General features: G+C 39.2%; 1 protein-coding gene across 7 annotated transcripts in view; it reads right to left on the bottom strand.

Annotated features, from left to right (window-relative positions):
* The window catches only part of LOC123371039 (SWI/SNF-related matrix-associated actin-dependent regulator of chromatin subfamily E member 1-related-like), a 35016-nt gene that overhangs the window by 8430 nt on the left and 6592 nt on the right, over positions 1 to 19994 (bottom strand). For all 7 annotated transcript variants that reach the window (XM_045018173.1, XM_045018167.1, XM_045018170.1 and 4 more), the window contains 10 exons: positions 19276 to 19367; positions 17135 to 17268; positions 16711 to 16790; positions 16052 to 16175; positions 15836 to 15962; positions 14483 to 14526; positions 11635 to 11743; positions 9273 to 9464; positions 5963 to 6054; positions 4754 to 4883 (listed from right to left, as the gene is read on the bottom strand). In XM_045018173.1, the coding sequence (XP_044874108.1) occupies positions 4754 to 4883; positions 5963 to 6054; positions 9273 to 9464; positions 11635 to 11743; positions 14483 to 14526; positions 15836 to 15962; positions 16052 to 16175; positions 16711 to 16790; positions 17135 to 17268; positions 19276 to 19300 (1057 nt within the window). In that variant the 5' untranslated portion in view covers positions 19301 to 19367. The remainder of the gene's footprint in view (positions 1 to 4753; positions 4884 to 5962; positions 6055 to 9272; positions 9465 to 11634; positions 11744 to 14482; positions 14527 to 15835; positions 15963 to 16051; positions 16176 to 16710; positions 16791 to 17134; positions 17269 to 19275; positions 19368 to 19994) is intronic.

The raw sequence follows: 19994 nt of genomic DNA, 5'->3' as shown, positions 1-19994 counted from the left end.
TTAACTAACTTAAAAACTTTGTTTGTATATTATAGTAATCGTTAAAACATGTACAATGTTAGTAAATACATAGGTTTGATGAAACAAAGTAGTGGTACTTATGTGTCTGTGCTTAATTTGTGTTTTCAATGATTTACCTTCTAAAAAAAATCTCGCATGTCTCGCACCCCCAGAAATGGCATCTCGCACCCCCCGGAGGTGCATGCACCCCAGGTTAAGAACCACTGCACTAAACTGATAAGATCTGCATTTTAATTTAAATTTTAAATGAAGCTTCTTAAACATTTTAAAAACCTTGTTTATTTTACATACAATAGTTTAGTTATATAATATAGACTTATAGAGAGAGACCCTCTAAACACATTAAAATGTATTACCAGCACGCGAAACCTTAAATTAGAGTGAATAAATGAAGACTCGGCACACTACTTCTGAAAGGTTGCCAACCCCTGGCCTAGTGTCAGGTGACAAGCAACAGGGGTTCTATCAATTTGTCTTTCCTTAAAAGTCCATTTCAAAGTCTAACAGATCTCATTACCAAAAGCTGTTACTTGATATTCACCTTAATTTTTTATTTCCTCAGTCTTATTCGACCAGCTCTAGTTATAACCATTGAGACTATCCTAAAACAATTCTTTCCTAACTTGCTTTTTATACTTTACAAACACTTGTACATAGTTATCATACACCTCTATTGTCTTAGAATCATGCTATTCCTGTTTAGCTGTTTCATTCTTTCTTCAGACATCAATCATTACAGTCTCAAGAATTTTTGTTAATCTTCTCTGGACTTCCTTCTAGTTTACCAGCATCTTGACCTACCTCCATATAACACTGGTGCAGAGAGAGGGACTATCATCTCCTCGATACATGATACCACTCCATATATGCAACCCAACATACAGACTGGCTGCTTTCCTGTTATGTTGCATTGCTGTGCATTATCACCTTTAGATCTTTTACTAGCATTACTGCTTTCCAAGGATCTGTTCCCCATTAAGCATATGATGGTTGGATAATTTTTTTCCAGAAGGATTAATTTTTCCAAGATGAACTTTGTTTCCTAGCTTTCTATCCATACTTCTATGCTATTCAGTTTTGTGTACTTCTGTTCTCTCTAGGTCAATCTGCATTCTTTATTTGTCCTCAACAAAGACATCTCAAATTCTAGCATGCCAGATTTAAAGGATATTGCGCTCTATCACTGAAATAGTTATTGTACAGCTGTGGACCTCATTATTACATGAATACATTTTAATAATATTGTGTCTATATGGTGTCTATCTAGCAGTTTTCTAGGTGTTTCATAACACTCAGAAATAAACACCAAAATATTAAAATGTGCACAAAAGCCTTTGGAAAAGAAAACAATCAAGACCCTTGTTCTTGAAGGGAGGAAAAGACTAATATTGTGATATTTGTGCAGGATATCAAGAGCCTAAGAGCAGCAGAGGCAAAAATAAAGGCAGAAATTTTATATGTCAACATACCTTAAAGATGTGCACCTACTAATGTGAGCTGGTACACAGAATGTCAGTGTGATAGATGTGGATATGCAATAATGTTATGAACACTGGTCAGTGAGGGGAAGTTACTGTACACTGAGGTTATAAAAGTTTCCTGTATGAATGCACTGATTTAGCTTAATAGGGGGCTGTGGGAAGAACAAGCAAGAAGGCAGTACACAATGGTCCCAGATAAGCAATCTTGCAGCAAACATCAGGGCATACTTGATGAGACAAGGGCATACTTCAAGTCTCTAGGTTGAAGTGACACAGCTGTTTTCCCAGATTAGGAATCAAAATGTTTATTTGATTCCTGTGAAGGGGCCGTTGAGTTGCCAAGGCTCTTCAGGGAATGTCAGTGAATTCTACAGGGAGACAAATTGACAGAGAGAGGCTCTACGGAAGAGTCCCCAGGTAGAATACGGTTAAACGCCTGGTAAGCTAGATGTGTGTAGTGTGTCCTAATGTTTTTAAGATGGTCTTCTCTTAACTACTTTTGTTCTAAATAAATGATGCTTTGCTTTAAGGTGGCTTTTGGGTCACTGATTACCGCTGTCACTGTCTCAAAGGGAACAGAATTGCAGGGTGTTGACATAAGTCAGATACGTGGAGGGAAACCATGGTTGTGCAACCATCACATGATCTCACCCAAGAGAGAGGTGATGGCTTGAGGCAGGGCTGGCTCCAGGCACCAGCCAACCAAGCTTGTGCTTGGAGCGGCAGATTCTAAGGGACGGCATTCTGTCCAATCCTAGGGTGGCACGGCCGCCTTTTTTTTTTGGTTTGCCGCTCCAGCTGCCCTGGTTGTTTTTTTGTTTTGTTTGTTTTTCTTTTGTTTCGCCGACGACTTTCAGTGCGTCACTGTAGGAGGCGGCGGCGCGGAGGTGGGGAGTGCCCTGCTGGGAGCGGGCCGCAAGCTCCGTCTGCCGCAGCTGGTGCCAGGTCTGCAGCAAGCCCGTCAGCCCGCGTCCTTCCCTCCCCACCGACTTGCAATTCACCTGCAGGTGGGGCATGGCAGGAGGGGCTGAGTGGCGAATGCCCCGGCTGAAGGAAGCCCTGGCCACCCCCTTTCTCTCTCTCCCCCCCGCTAGCTGAGGCTCACACTCCACTGCCTGAGGCATGTCTGCAGCGCAGGGAGTCCCACTAGCCAGAGTGAAGCCGCGGCCTGGCCTCCCTGCACCCTGGTGGTTGGTTTTTTTTTTGCTTGGGACGGCAAAAAAGCCAGAGCTGGCCCTGGCTCAAGGCCTGGGACTTAGAGAAGGGATATGCAAGAAGAAATCAGGAGGGGTCAGAGATGCAGTTGCCTGGAAACTGTGACAGTCAAAAGCTCAGTAAGATATGGTGGGATCCAGTCCAGAAGGGCTTTACATTTTCTTTTGCTTGTGGTAACTATTCCAGCTTTAATTCAAAACACTTGAGCATGGGAAGCAAAAGGACTATAACTAATCTGGCTAGCAACAGGGTGAGGTCAGAGAGTATGATGCTTGTCCAATAATGCAAGGAACCTGGACAACAAAATGGAGGAATTAGAACACCCGGTAGGGGACGTGACACCAGATATCGAAAGAATAGAAACACGATGGAATAGCAATCATGACTGTTATTCAGGTATTGAAGGGTATGTGCTGTTCAGGAGAGAAAGAAATAAAAGTGAGGGTGGTGGAGTTTCATTGTGTATCAATAACGTGGTAGACTGTAAAGAAATAAGAAGTGATTGCATGGGTAAAACAGAATTGTTTTGGATCAAAATAACTTTGGTGAAGGATTGTAGAAATTGTTATATAGCAGATTCTTAGGGCTTGATTTGCATATGGATAGAGATCTCTTTAATATTATTTGAGCTATAAATATTACTGGAAACTGTGTCATTACAGGAGACTTTAACTTCCCAGGTAAATGGGATGACCTGGGTAACTATAGGCCTGTCAGCCTGATATTGATCCTGGGCAAGATAAAGGAGCAGTTGATGCAGGACTCAGTTAATAAAAAATGGTAATTAATGCAAATCAACCTTGGTTTATGGAAAACAGATCTTGTCAAACTAGCTTCATAATCTTTTTGACAAGATTACACAATTGGTTGATAAAGGTAAGTGTCAACGTAATATACTTAGACTTCTGTAACACATTTGACTTGGCATCGCATGACATTTTGATTAAAATACAAGAATAATATAAAATTAACATGGCACAGATTAAATGTATAAAAGCTGGAATATTATACATCAACTGAATGGCCTGGAGGATTGGAGTTATAGAAGTAAGATGAAATTTTATAGTACGAAGTGCAAGGTCATGCACTTAGGAACTAATAAGAATTTCAGCTATGTGCTGGGGACTCATCAGTTGGAAATAGAGGAGGAGAAAGTCCTGGGTTTATTAGTTGATCACAGGATGACTAAGGGCCAGCAATATGATGCCAGCATGAAAGAGGCAAATGTGATCCTAGGCTATATCAGGCAAGGTATTTCCAGTAGAGATAGGAAAGTATTAATGTTACTGAGCAAGGCACTCGTATTAATGAGCAAGGCAAGATCTCATTTGGAACACTATGTATAATTTTGGTCAGCCATGTTCAAGAAAGTGAATTCAAACTGGAACAGGTGCAGAAAAGGGCTACTAGGATGATCAGGTGAATGAAAGCCCATCTTACGAGAGGAGACTAAAAGCACTTGGCTTGTTCAGCCTAGCAAGATGAAGGCTGAGAGGGGATATGATTGCTCTCTATAAATAAATCAGGGGCATAAACACGAGGGAGGGTATTTAATCTCAAGAACAATGTTGGCACAAGAACAAATAGTACATGAGTACATGTAGGCGGGAAATTAGAAGTTTTCTAACCATCAGAACAGTGAAGTTCAGGTACAGCCTTTCAACAGAAGTAATGGGGTCAAATAACCTAACTAAATATAAGATAAAACCTGACAAGTTTATGAATGGAATGTGGTTGCCTGTGACAGCAAGGGACTGGAGTCAGGGTATGTCTATACTGCATTAAAAAACCTTCCTCCTCATGAGGTCCCAGAGCCCAAGCCCAAATATTTACACCACAATTAAACAGCCCTGTAGCCTAAGTCAGCTGATGTGGGCCAGCTGTAGGTGTTATACTGTAGTGTTGACATACTGTCGATGACCCAGATGTCCCATGGTCATATTCACAGAAACTATCTCAGAAGAAGATTTTAATGATATTTGTTGAACAATTGTAAAACAAAAGATCAATCACACACACTCACAAAAATGACTTACTAGTGTCCACTATTTGCAGATGAAACTGGAACAGCATTGGAACCATATTTAAATTTTCAAACTCTTTTTCTAAAGTACCGCTATATGCCTTTATGGATGCAAAATCCATTTCCAACTTCAGCTGCTGATTCTAAAATTGCACAAAAGGTGTTTTAGCTTAAGAACAGAACACAGTCACCTCGCAGTACATGAAAAAAATGACAAAATAATTTCATTTTTATTCCCAGATTTGAGCATTTGGCCCACAGAACCCATTTACCAAATTGAACTAATCAGATAAATTCAGCACGGTAATGAAAAAGTTATTTGACTTTTGGTTCTATTCACAAGTGTTATTCTGGTAATTTCATCATTTCTCATTTGTACAACAGTGGAATGTGATAGGGGGAGGACAAATTATTTTTTCATTACAAAGGGAGTGAGATTTGCAAATACAAGAACATGCATATGAATGAGAAAAATCAGACAGCACACTGAGCCAGCTGATTAAAACTAAAGTACAAATTATTCGAAATTCAAGAAGTTGAGTAGTAATGAACATAGTGGTAAAAATGAGAGACAACTGGGTAGGAAGCGACAGAAAAAGAGCAGCAAAGACCTGAGAATTAAAGTGGATTATGAAAGGAAAGGCCAAAAAGAGACCTGGTGTAAATGAGTAACTCCTTGCTTCAGTGGAGTTGACCTACTGACAACACGTCTGAATCTGGCTAAATTTAATGCTGGTCACAAACAATCAAATGCCATATTGGGCCTCAACACTCAAATCGACATTGACACACAAAGCCTTATTCTCAAGTGTCCCACTGAAATCATCAGGACTCCATGTGGGGGTAAAAGTCCATATGCCTGTCTGCAGGATCAAGCCCTTGGAATGCATTAACATGATTATTACATGCAAGACAAATAGAGTGGTTATTCTGCTGTACTTGGGCCTCACTAGTTCAGTTCTGGACACTACATACCTCAAAGAATTCAGAGATGAACAACAAGAGTGATATAAAATAACAAGGGGACAGAGCCTGAGCTAGTTTAAACTGCTGTTGCTTCACTGAATTGAATGGAACTGTGCCAATTTACACCAGATCTCAAATGTTTTCAGAGTACAGAAAAACTCACCAGAAAATTCATATAAGTAGAGTAGGATTACATAAGGAACAGAAACTTTAATGTCTGTGTGCACGCTTGGTGTTCAGACATCCGATTATTTACCTTTAGATCCTCCAACTGCTTTTTTAAACTTTCCTGTTCTTCATACGCCTTTGTCAAACTTCTTTTTAGTTCACAAAGTTCAAACTCTTTAACTGTTAAAAAATAATTTTCAATTCAGTTTGTAATATTTTCTACATACCTTTGAACAAAAGCCATAAAAGAAACAGAACTGAAATTACTGCTAACCCTACCTACACCAAAGCTGCCCACTGAGGGTCAATTTCAAAGTTAAAGGTCTCTACACATAACAGACATACGAAAGCAAAGGCGAACTACTATACAGTCATAGCATGCCAGATGACTATCAAGGTATTGAAATAAAGACAAGATATGGTTACTCATCTTTTTGTAACTGTTCTTCTTCGAGATGTGTTCCATTATGCTGTAGTGTGTGTGCGTTGCATGCACCGGTGCATGGAGTTTTACCTAGAACTGTATGCATAGGGGCGGCCCCACCCACTCTGTTCCTTGTGCTCCAAAGTGAGAGTATAAAGGGCCAAAGTCACTCCTCCCCTACTTCAGTTCCTTTGCACCAGAACCAAAGGTAGACTCTGATGCGTCAGGGAAGGAGGGTGAATCGTGTAATCGATGTATGCAACACATCTCAAAGAACAGTTGCAAGAAGGCAACTGTTTGTTCTTCTTTGAGTGCCTGCATGTATCCACACTGTAGGTGACTGCCAATCTGTTACCCTAGGGGATGGGGCTCGGAGTCTCAGCGTAACAGGGACTGTAGGGCTGCCTTCCCTATATCTGTAGCCTCCTAGGATACAGCAGACATTGCATAATGCCTGGCGAACATCTGAGTCTAAGACTGTATCACTGCTCTACAGTGATCCATAATTGGGATGTTAGCCACAAATGCTGCTGAGGTCAAAGATGCTCTGGTTGAGTGCATCGTAAGTTTGTCAGGAGGCATTACTCCTTTGACAGCATAACACTTTGTAATGCAGTTGGTGATCCATTACGAGAGCCTCTCGGTTGTAACCAGATGACCTCTCATACGTGCTGCATAAGAAATGCGGAGCAGGGCAGACACCCAAAAGGGTTTTGTCCTATCCAGGAAAACAGCCAATGCTCTGCGGAAACTCTACTTGTCCTTATGCAGAGGATTATGGGTGGTGATAGAAAGGAACTGGAGTGTATATCTCAATTCCACCCTGCTTAGCACCCTCTTGTCTGAGGTGATGGCCTGCCAGGCATGTAGGAAAAAGGACAACCTGCCCCAGAAAGATGGGGACAGACCAATGAGATCCAGGTCAAATAGCATGCCATCTGAGACATAAGAGTAAAAATGACTAATTTGTGGCCTGCGGCTGCCAAGCTGAAGAGTGCAAGGAAGTAGAAGGCATTGTTTTTCTTCTCTGTGACCTTGGTCAGCCTAACAAAAAAGGACAGTTTTACTGTTTGGGTTGGTATTGAAGACGATATCTTGTTTCCTCTGTCATCACCATATAGAGGCCCAAAGATTTCAACACTATTTGAGTCCACTAGTGTATGCAAAGCCTTAGCTGTTTTAGATGAGAACAGAGCACATCCCCTGAAAGGGAAGTCATCAATTGTTTGTTGCATCTCCCCAGGAATCCTGGAGGACTGCAGCCAGGAGGATCTGTGCACTGTCACCACTGTTGCCATGGCCCTAGCTGTAGAATCTGCTGCATTTAAAGAAGTCATAGAACTGATCAAGAAATGAGGCGTCCCTCTGCAATGAGTGACTGGAGTCTTTCGGTAGTCTGCCAGCAACCTGAGATATTGCCTCCCAGTTTGAAGAATTACACTGTGACAACACAGTGTCATGGCTGGTAATGTGAAATTATAAACTTGCTGTAGAATACATTTTTCTACCAAGCTTTTTGGCATCTTTGTCCTTGAGGGTAGCCTCATCTCTGCCCTGATGGCTCCCCTCACTCACCACAGCCACAACAAGTGAATCTGGTGTGGGATGTAAACAGAACTGTTCAAACCCCTGGAACTGAACCTGATATTTATGTTCTGTTCTTTTGGCCACAACTAGAATAGAGGCAGGGATTTACCAAATGGTTTTGGCCGGCTGCATAATGGCCTAACTTATGGGCAGGGCAACCTCCCTGGTGCGGTGGGATGGAGAATATCGATCAAACAGCCTGAATGCCCATGGAGGCTGCCATCTTCTTGAGGAGCTCCTAATGTACCTTGAAGTCATCCAGTACCTGGGAGGATCTTTCTGGTACCAGTACCTCGTCAGGTGATGAGCATAATGCCTGCATGACAGGCAAGGGTGAAAGCTCTCAGCGCTGCTCTTATGGTCCAGAATGGATTATACTGTTCTGGAATGGGCTGAAAGAAGTCTTGGGCTTGAGGTCCAAAGGCTCGCTGATATGAACCGTGACTGGTCTCCCAGTACTGGGAGGAGAAGGCCCCCTCCTGGAAAACCTACTTGTATTGGGAAGTGGTGAAGTAGATCTGGAACCTGGAGGCATCCTCCTGGGCATCCAGTGGAGACATTGAGGGTGCTGTATAGGACTGGGCCCTAGGCACATCTGTCCCAAGCATCCCAATCCCTGTCTAAGGTCCTCTCAGAACCCTGTCAGTGAGTGCAGGAATGGGAATGCGAGGAAGCTCTGGACTCTCAGTACCAGGATACCTGAGAGCCTACCTTGGAGTCTGACGAGGAATCAGAGCATTCCAGGAACCAGGAAGGGTCCACGGTGACCAAAGTCTGGATCCATGTCAAGGACACAATACTGGAGGAAGATCGGATGGCTTCCTAGCCAGCAGTAAAGTGTGGCATGGAGGAACTGGTACCAGCCCAGAAGATGTAAAGAGTTGGTACCAGGCCCAAAGGCGATGGAGCCTGACTAGAGTGTTCCAGTGCCAATGGGGAACTGCACCTAGCCCAGATGAGGGTCCTCAGCCTGAAGCAAAGGTGAAGGCAGTAGTGAAAGTCACAGCATAGCCTCTGGCATAGCTGGAACAGATGTAGGCTGCTGACCTGCAGGAATCAGGGATAACCACTCAGTTGCAGCCAACGAGGTAGCAGTCTCAACAGTCACTGGGAGGGGACTGAATTGACAGCTCAGGTCTGTTTGTATGAGCCAATACTAGGAAGCAGCAAGGCAAAGGTACAGGACTGACCTTCTGTAGAGGAGTTCCACACTCCAGACTTTGAAGAACTAGATACCGATTTCTTCTGAGGCAGAGGCTGTTCTGAGGTAATGGGTCTCTAATAATATTGTCCTAGTGATGGGGATCACCTCTAGCTCCAGTTTGATGACATTTAATATAAAAAAAGACTTCTCTCTGCAACTTACTTTACAGAATATACAACTTACACTTCAGAAGTCTGAAGATAAACTCCTGCAAAAAACAAAAATCAGATGACGCAAAGTTTTTCTTGGAGGTCAGGCCCCCAAACTGAAACATATCTGTAGAGTCAATTTCTTCTTCTGACTCATCTTTTCCCTCCTTTTCTTCTTGCAGTTTCTGATGTTTAGAGAACTCAGCAGTTTCTTTCTCAAACTCTCCTGGACAAAAAAATAAAATAAATAAAACAAAGAAACAGGTTTCAAAAATTAACTAATTCTTCTTAAATCAAAGATGTTACAACACATTCCACATTTTTGGAATAACAAAGATTTGCCTGGCTGTAGTTGAAGTTTTTATATGAAGTAAAACTTTTAGATGGTACAATGGTGAGCACTAAACAGTCACCACATACCAATGGTTACCATGCGACAGCATTCGACATTTCCTTACACATACAACAGGGAAAAATAGTGAACGATCCTAAATACAATGTTCTGGTAGCTGTTGATATTTTATAGGTGATGTATTCCCCTCGCCCCCTTTATTGGTGATTATACCTTCCCCCATCAGAAATAACCTGATATTATATAACATTAGACTAGCAAAACTTTGATGTGTAAAAGGGACCTTATGAATTCAAATTGAGCCAGTAATTTACATTTTGTTAAATCATGGAAAAAAAGAGACTATTCCAACACAAAGCTTCTGCAGAATAGCTGGCCTTTCAGCATATGTTATCATCAGACAACCCACCTAAACTATCTAATAGAGTGGATTTCAGACCCCATACTCAAGAGCACGGTTGTACATGCTGCAGTCAGGTCTCTCAATGGTACCTCTGAAATCAGTGAGCTTTATAGGCACTGAAGTTCAAAACACACTTTCAGAGGTCATCTTCTAGTATAAACTCACAAGTATCAGTTAAATATATTTATCAATCGGCAGCAGAAATTTTTTTTGTACAATAATTATATTTGGTCTGGCTTGGAAAAACTGTTATACATGTATTTTAATAGTAAAAGAGTACAATATTGTTGATTTTGTACAAATATATGTATATGGACTTAGAATATCAGGGTTGGAAAGGACCTCAGGAGATCATGTAGTCCAACCCCCTGCTCAAAGAAGGACCAATTCCCAGACAAATTATTGCCCCAGATTCCTAAGTGGCCTCCTCAAGGATTGAACTCACAACGCTGGGTTAGCAGGCCAATGCTCAAACCACTGAGCTATCCCTCCCAGCCACTAATGCATACATATGTCACTACTTATTTTTCCCTAGAGGATTTTGTGATTTTTTTTTTATTACTGTAGAACCAGTAGCATTATTATCAGAGTTAAGGTTATTTTGTTGCAATGCCATATGCATTTCCTTTTCTCAATAAGAATAACACGTTCATTATGTGGGCTCCTTAAGATTTAGAATGTGAAGCAAACAAACAAATAAAAGCAAATACATTAATAAGGAAATGCCTGGGTTTTGAAAGTGATATGATAGGCAAGAGTCCTGTTCACATTTAGCACTCTTATCTTTTAAAACTCAAAGTGGTTTTGGTTTTTTGGAACTGCCTACTCATTTTTTTAAAACTTTTTATTTTGTGTGCCTGTGTGTCACAAAAGGACAAATTTTCCCAATTTTTTAAAGGTGGAAAGACTAGGTCATTTCAAACTGAAGGAGTGGACAGTACTTGCCAAGCTATCAATGGTAGGAAACCAAAATCCCATTTCTCTGACTAGTACTGAAATCGTAAGAAAATTGTGTCAGAGAAAATGAAACAGATCACTTGGTACATTTGAAAGGATGGTGAAAATTCTGGATGAGTAAAGCATGGTCCATCACAAGCAAAAATCAGAGTCTCCGTGCTTTTGTCATTGAAATAACTAATTTATGACAAGGGCCATCACAGAATGGAGTTTTGTGCCTAGTTTTAGAAATAGCAATTTCTTGAACATTTTATTATTCCTTTCCTTGATACATAAGCTGAAGTGCCTATGAATTAGAATTTTGTGAGGTCACTGGGCTACTAGAGGGAAAACAGATTATACAAAATATTAAAAACCCACAAAATTATTAAGAAAAATGAGTCACTACGTTTTAAATTTCTAAATACACTTAATTATTAAAAAAAAACAAATTCCAGTCAATGAAAAATGTGGAAAGCATGATGATTTTTCTTTTTCAGTTACCAAGTATATATTTGAGAAAAATCAGTCTTATAATGGGACCCTGATTATATTAACTATGAAAACGCTATATGCTCTAAGAGCCAGCTATTTAATACACTAGATTTGTGAACCATCTTATATTAGTACCAATACCAGTTGATAGTCTGTTTGAATTGTAAGCTAGCTTGATTAGAAAACAATTGAAAATAATTTTAACACTACCTGTTAAATTCTGTAAGTGTTGCTTTCCCATAAGGTGTTCTTTCTTGTTATGAAAAGAACTGAAAAACTGGTTACATGTCCGACAATACAGGTCATTGCTTTCATCTCTCTGTTTTGATGAAAGAGGCAGAATAGGGAGAATTAGAAGGAGCTGTCAATATCTGCTAAATAATGAGTAAAGAAACATTACCTATTGCAAGCAAAAAAATAAAAACAAAACAAAAAAACCCCCAAACCTCCTTTGCTCCTAATACAAACCAAATCCCATCGAGGCATGGGTCACAAAGAGATTTCACAAGACAGAATTATTTAGGGTATTTTTGGTTTGGGGCAAATCCTGACTCCATGGACACAGATAAAGCTCTCCATGGGGACAATGATACTGGTTTAACTGGACTTCACCATGGGAGCGCCTTTGCCCTGTCACTCTGGGGATATTCGAGGCTGCAGTGGGTGAAAGTGGAGGCTGGAGAATCCACTGCTATTAAAGTCTTTTAGTCCCTCTCCAATGGGCTTCCACCCACAAAGCAGCTCTGTTGCCTGGGGTGCAGGATTCCATCCATTTTTTCTCATGGGAGATCATCAGTACTGAGATAAGTTACTTGAGCCGTGCAGAGGATTTGGGCCTAAGTAGTTTTATTTCTTCCTTTAAGGAAGTGCTGAAATGTGCAATAATGTCAAAGGAGAGCACTATTATTGTCTTCTTGCTTACTGGTCAAGGCCCTAAGACGATAACAAATAAATGTGCTGTAATGAGGGTTAGAAGTCACTAAAACAGAAGGTGGGTCACTATAAAACACATAAACCAGGTGTAAAGTGCCACCATGGGAAAAGTATGCTTACAGTTATCCAGATGTATGGTGCAGTATTAGTGCTGAGGCATGTAAAGTGAATGAAACAAGAAAAATTGGGCTGCCACAACAGAGAAATGCAATCAAGAGAGGTTCCTTTAAGTGTGACAGAATAACATGCACAGTAAAACAACTGAATAAGATAGTCCATGTAAAGAGTCAATTTGATCCTGTGGAGAGAGATTGGCACTATGAGTAAGGAGAAATGGTTTCTACTCCCAGCTCTTCAGCTAACTTGATAGCCTGCCTCAGGTCACACACTTAAATGTCCTCTGGCCCCGTTTCTTTATTGGAAAATATGTAGAGTAAAACTACTTACCCACCTCCGTAAAGTGATTTATAAGCCATTATTAGCAGTACATTTGAAAAATAATTGAGTATATTCAATAGAACAATTACTTTCCATAAATTTTTGTCACAGCTTTATGTTCAAGTGAACGCAGATTCCAAGTTGCCACAATTCCAAGTAAAAGAATTTGGTTTTGCTTTTTTTAAAATCAGACAAGGAATTATATGCAACACCGATTCATGCACTGAGCATCGTCCATCCTGTGCACTGAATGAGGAAGAATCCTAATGGGAAAAGTAATATGTGATCATTTAGTTAAAGATTTATCATAATTAGGGCTTCTGTTTTTCAGGGTTTAATAATTTTATTTTGGGGAGTTTATTTTTAGCAATTTTTGAGTTTTATGAAGATGTCCAAAAATTGCGTTTTTTTGGGGCTCTCTCTTTGTATATACTGTATTAAATAATGTAAATTATATACGTTACTTACTACAGTAGAATATACTAGTATGAGTAATTCCTTTGTAAATGTTCCATAGTGCCCTTTAATATAGCACTATTTCAAACAGCACTACATTAAAGGGCACTAAGGAACATTTAGACTACGTCTAGACTGCACATCACTTGTGGCAGCATGTTGTGAATGTGTTGCTACCTGCTGTACTGAAACGCAGGCTGTGTCCACACTGTGGCATGTAGCTACACATCAGTGAAAGGCTCTGGTGGGGAAGGGCTCCAGCAGTGGGGGACACATTGCTAAAATAGCAGTGATGATGACGGAGGCAATGCTTGGGTAAGGAGAGTGCCGTGAAGGGAACATAGCCACAGGGCTCAGGCATGCCTTCCCTTGCTTATGTAGTGCCTCACCATCTATACAGCTATTTATACCTGTGCCAAGGGAGCATGTAGTGGATGTACTGTACACACTGCCAAAAGAAGTGTGCAGTGTAGATGTACCTTCAGTGTGCACCAACAGGATCTACACAGGACAATTAATGCACAACACATTGGTGCACTTCAGAAATTGCATCCCTGTAATAAACAATTACTGGTCCACATAGACAAGTCATTACAGTAGAACCTCAGAGTTACAAACACCTTGGGAATGGAGGTTGTTCAAAACATTATGGTGGTTCTTTCAAAAATTTACAACCGAACATTGACTGAATACAGCTTTGAAACTTTACTATGCAAAAAAAATGCTGTTTTCCCTTTATTTTTTTAGTAGTTTATGTTTAACACAGTATTGTATTTGCTTTTTTTGTTTTTGTTTTTTTGGTCTCTGCTGCCTGATTGTGTACTTCCGGTTCCCAGTGAGGTGTGTGGTTGACTAGTCAGTTTGTAACTCTTGTGTTCATAACTCTGAGGTTCTACTGTAGACAAAAATAGCCATTTCTGCTGTTCATTGGATAAACACCAATTTCATTTTGTTTTTTATATTGGCAGAGTTAAAATCAAAATTCAGACGCCCTAATCATAAGGCCTGCACACAAGGAGGTAAAAATAGGGTTGTAAAGACAATCTTAATTCTGGCCTTTCCTAAATTTTGAGTTCTTGACTTTGTGACGTTAACATTCTTTTAGAATAGTTTTTGTGTGAGTACAACACTGTATGTCATTATTAAAATAAACTAGCTGACATTAACTAGCTAAAACTTATCAACTTTCTCCATCTCACCCTCACCTCAAATACAGTTTCAATGTACTTACATCTATTGCTGACAAAGCAAGAGCTTCATTCTCAGATCTACTTCCTATAGATATTGATGGAAAAAACAAGTTCTATTATTTTAACTGTAATAAAGAGAACAAGTTAAGCAACTTGAGGGAGGGGACTTTCAATTAATAACTGGTCTAGTGGTCCCCAGGTTTTGCCACAATATATTAGTGGGAATCTTAAGGGGACCATCCGTTATATTTTATAATGTGATAAAAAAATCTTAATTTTTTCCCCCAAAGGAACAATACTTGTTTCTTTCAATGGGGTTAGATTTTTAAGCACATTAAAATAAAAAAGCACACCAAACAAGCATAAGATCTACACAAAAGTGTATTTTTTTTAAAGACACTTCTCTGAATCTTCATAAATAGCTGTGTGCCCTCTCTATCTTTTTCTTCCTCCAGAGAGTTTGAAAGGAAGTGTCCAAGATATAGCATGACATTCCTTTAACAAAGTTTTTTTTTATTTTTTTTTAAATTGCTCAGGTCACATCACTGCCGAAATAGTGTACTGAACCGCTCCCAGCAGAAAGCAGCTTGCTGTGCTAACTGCAAAGATAACTACCGAAATTACTGTACAATGCAATACAAGCAATAATGAAAATGAAGCGCCTGTCTTTTTCAAGAGCTCTTTGCACAGGCAATAGAAACTTAAAGTACAGTAATTCTATTTAGCTATGGATATTTACTGATATAATACCCACAATTCTAATCTGAATTACAGAATACAGGGTCAAGGAGTTGTAAACTTGAATTACAGGATCTGCTATAAGCACTGCAATGCATAATTGAAAAAGAATAGGCACAAGTTGGGCAAATTTAGGGTGTAAAGAAAGACAATCACTGACAATTCAGCCCCTTTTCCCTCTCTTGTACAAAGAGGTGCACTGTTTTAGCAATCCAATATTTATTTCCTTTCTTCACTTTATTCCATGGAGTGTCAGTTTCTAAAAGTACATTCAGCCTTAAAGGGCAAGCAAGGAGGCAGACAGTAAGCCTAATAATAATAATTAAAAGGCAAATCAGATAAAATAAAGACACTAAAGCACCTTTTTATTAATCTACAATATCACATATACTTGCGTAAACAATCATTGCCAAATATTTCTTCAACTGAGACATTCAACACATCCACAATATAGCTCTGCTTTCCTTCAATTTTAAGGCTTAATAATTATGATACTATAATTAATAGTCTGACAAAATTAAAAAACTGTAGTAACAGTGAGATGGTTTCAAAACCGGGGTCTCCCAGAACTCTCTTCCTAGCAATCTTAGTTAGGGTATGAATGGAATATTCCTTCATTTCTTTAAAATAATTGACATGGTTGTTCTCTAACTTACCACACAGGGTCTTCACTTTGTGAACTGCTCTTCTCTCTAAGAAAGTTTGATAGACTTCAGAGTCTTGATAGGCTTTCAATTCTTTCATGTATCTTTGCTTATCCTTTTCTGCTTCTTTAATATATTTCTGCAAAAGAGATACAATACTTGCTAAAACATACCTTTTCTAGTTCGCAGCCTCTTTTAATGCTATACGATGATAATGAAAAGGCTTACTTGCTTTCCTGCTTGAGAAAGTTGAGACCATTGAGCAGCTAGCATCTTGGTTATTTCAGTAAAAGGCAAATCTGGATGTTTAGCCTTCGTTTTAATTCTCCGCTCATTCAAGAATATTACATACCTAAAACCAACAGTGGGCAATATATCAGCAATTAACAATATATAAACTAGTAAGATTCATTTGTGCTTACATATATATTGAAATATATATGTGAAATATTGCCTGGTAGTTAATCCTTTATAAAGTTATGGAACTGCTGGTTATACATCTCCCACATGGCTAAGACAACCTTCCCTCAAATCATTTTAAAGAAAAATTCCCATGTGGGTACACAAATCTGCATTAACCTATAGATTGCAAGGACACGTGACTGCTCAACCTACAATACATTCCCTTTAGCCATTTCACTGTATCCCTGCACTTTTTTATTGGTGGGACTAATAAAAGGTGTCCATCAAAACGCAGTTTGAGGATTTCTAACATTTCCAAGCTATAAATATTTAATTGACTTCAGAGGCCGTTCCCAAAGCCTTTAGCATTCTCTAAATCTCTACAGTTCAGAGCCCCAAGTTGCTTTAATATACTGCATACAAGAGAGCATATTAAGAGAACAGTAAATTATCTGAATAACATAATGCTACTATAACATACTTACCCTGTTGTAGGGGCACGAGGAGCGGAAAATTCCTTTGGAGGTTTCCTTTTCTTCCCTTTAGGCCAGCCACCTTTTCTTTTCTGGGGAGGTAAAATACTTGGGACTACACTGCCTTTCATTTGCAAGTCTCAAAGCAAAGTCTCACTTCGTGAACAGATAGGACTCCCATTTAGTGAACTATTATATATGCAGAGCAGTTACATGGGAACCTTCACTATACCGTCTTCACATTACTACTATTTAAAATTGTATGAAGTACAATTATGGTTAATTAGAATGTTATATATGCCCCTGTATGAGGTGTCTCATGCTTAAAGTACAGCTTGATTCCCTTCCATTAGTAGTCACTTAACATATACACTAGTGGCTGTTACTAAATTATATGAAGTTTGTCCAGTCCTGTATTGTTACTCTGAACATGTACCTTTGGCTCACTGGAAGCTTGTTCGTTTATGTCCAGATGTCCTGCTAATACAATGTGTTGCAGTGCGCGAGATGGCAGATTGCAAGGATACCCATGAAGTATCTGATTTCCTGAAGGTATTCCTCTGACTCCACCTGGAGAAAAAAAGGGATGTGGTGTCATTAAAGTAAAAAAAAACAAAAAATCAGCCTGCAGATATCGATATTTGGAAAAAAAATTCTACTGACCCCTGTACTTTAATTAGGCTATCCACAGCTCAATCATGGGTTTGAGAAATGTGTAGGTTGTTTTTATTTTTAAGGGTGCCTCTGGTAAGAATGGACTAAACAAAAATGCCCTATCTAACCTTTTTTTCTGATCTTCTATAATGGTCTATTAAATCCTGTTCTCATAGGATGTAGGTGCAATTATGCTGCAATCACTGTAAAGAGGGTAGAACAGTGCTGGCAGTCACATGGTATTTCACCAAGATGTAGCCTTTTATGTACGATGAATTTCACTATTAATCATGTTTTATGCTGTTATAATTTATTCTTAAATGTTTGCACTATAAATGGAAATAAAAAACATGAACATGACACCGAACAGTGCTTAATATGCTTTTTCCAAATATTAGGGCTAAGTGATTAAAAAACTTAATTGCAATTAATCATGATTAAAAAACTTAATCGCAATTAATCACATTGTTAAACAATAAAATACCATCTATTTAAATATTTTTGGATGTTTTCTACATTTTCAAATATATTGATTTCAATTACAACAGAGAATACAAAGTGTACACTGCTCACTTTATGTTTATTTTTTATTTGCACTGTAAAAACCAAAATAAATAGTATTTTTCAATTGACCTAATACAAGTACTGTTGTGCAATCTCTTTATCATGAAAGTTGAACTTACAAATGTAGAATTATGTACAAATGCACTATCACTGACAAAGGGTACTAATAAGGTACTTGTCTGACCTCTGACCAATTCCATCACTCCCTCCCCCCCTCCCCGCCGCCACCTGGAGTGGAGGTGACCTAACCCAAGGGCTCTTTCTGGGGAAAGAGAAGTTCTCTTGCTGGAGAGTGGAAGCCATAATAGCAAGTGGGTTGAATGTTGGAGAGGAGACCGCAGTAGTCTATTATTCACCTCCCAGCTCCCTTTAATCCCCCAAAAGAACTGCTCCTGGTGAGGGACAGTGGGCCTGAAGCCTCCCCTCCCACATTTCAACATGGACTAAGTTTCCAGTGGTAGATCCAGTAATTAGGGAATAGGGAAGGGCGGGGTTTTTTTGGGCGCTCTCTCCTATTTTTTATGTGCAGCTTGATTCTTCCCATCACCCCCTGCAGCTCCAAATAAGACTGATTCTACCAGACTCCCCCCACTACTTTTAAGACAAGGTGAGTCCTACAGGCGGCAACCACCCAACCTTCCCCAAAATGACACACACCTTGACTGACTGCCAGGGCAACAGCAGATTTTTTTTTAAAAATCCCTGTAATAGAATAGCTTGTTTCATTGTGCATATTGGCTTAAATCTTCAGACAATACACCACAAAACTGAACTATTTCTATTCTTGGGCACTATTTTACTGCTATGGCCTTTGGAGATGATCCATGTTTGTATTATACACTGATTGTATGTAAACTCAACTATCTATCAATGTTATACTGAATTTCTAGAACATCTTCATGTTAGATGTAACTAACTAAAAATCCCGTGTTTATCACATACTTTCAAAATATGCATTCCTTCTTCATTTTTACATGATCTATGCAACACGGGCATTACAGCACATAATCAAGACTCCAAAACATCTTATTTTAGACAATGACTCTGAGAAGCTCAGCTATTCAACTTATTGATGCAGACAAGTTCTCTTTTCAGTCTCCACTGGGAATCAGACGCAGTTTCAAAAGCCATAAAGTTTATAAAATGCATCACTGAAAGGCTGTTCATCAACAGTAAACCTAAACCACACTGCAGTGTTAGTAATGGAGATAAAATATTGCAATCATGAAAGTGAGTTGCCTTATACAAAATCAGAAGCAATAGACAAAGATAAACTAAATTGTACTTTTATTGTCAATTGTATCACAAGCATTTAAGACAGACAAGTAGTGTAAACAATGTATCAAAAGTCACACGTACCTTCTGTTTGTTGTTCCAACTCCATAGCTAGTTTTATCTATCCTATATATGACAATGCATCTCTATTGGCATTTGCCGCAATACACAGAATTCTGTGGGGAAAAGATATTTCTTATGCATTATAGCTTTAATACACAATTACTGTTACTGTACAAAGCTGCATGTTAGTGTGGAATTTTATAAAAATGCTTGCACTCCCTTTGAAGTCAGTAGAAACAAAACTAAGACAAAGCAGAGTGCTTTTAAAAATCCCAGATATCAATTATTAGCCTGTTCGGACACTAAGAACTCACCTACGCTAATCTTTTTTGTACTGGTGTATTTGGATGTAGCTGCATAGGAGAAAACCTCTAGTGTAGACAAGCTCTGACCACAGAAATATATATCAAAATAGCGTATATTCAGAGATAGATACAGAGACAAGGGACAGAAGCCAAATTCTCCTATCATTTAATCCCATGCAACTCCCACTGGCTTCAACAGAGTTTTTATGGGTGCAACAGAAGAGAATTTGACCCCAAGCCCTTCATTCCAAGCCTGATCTTGCCACATGTTAAACATGCACATCTCCCTCTGATGTCAGTACTTCCTAGATCAAGACCTCAGTGATGTTTTTTGAACTGCAATCTTTAGCAACTACTGAATGCTAGTAGCAAAAAATAAAAAAGAGTGCTTGATATGACAAGAGAGAAGACCTGATGGTAAAAATTTAGCAAACA

The sequence above is a fragment of the Mauremys mutica genome, chromosome 5 (genome assembly GCF_020497125.1).
Source record: "Mauremys mutica isolate MM-2020 ecotype Southern chromosome 5, ASM2049712v1, whole genome shotgun sequence".
Lineage (NCBI taxonomy): Eukaryota > Metazoa > Chordata > Testudines > Geoemydidae > Mauremys > Mauremys mutica.
Note: the sequence above shows the minus strand (reverse complement) of the source record. Positions and strands in the feature narration are given on the sequence as shown.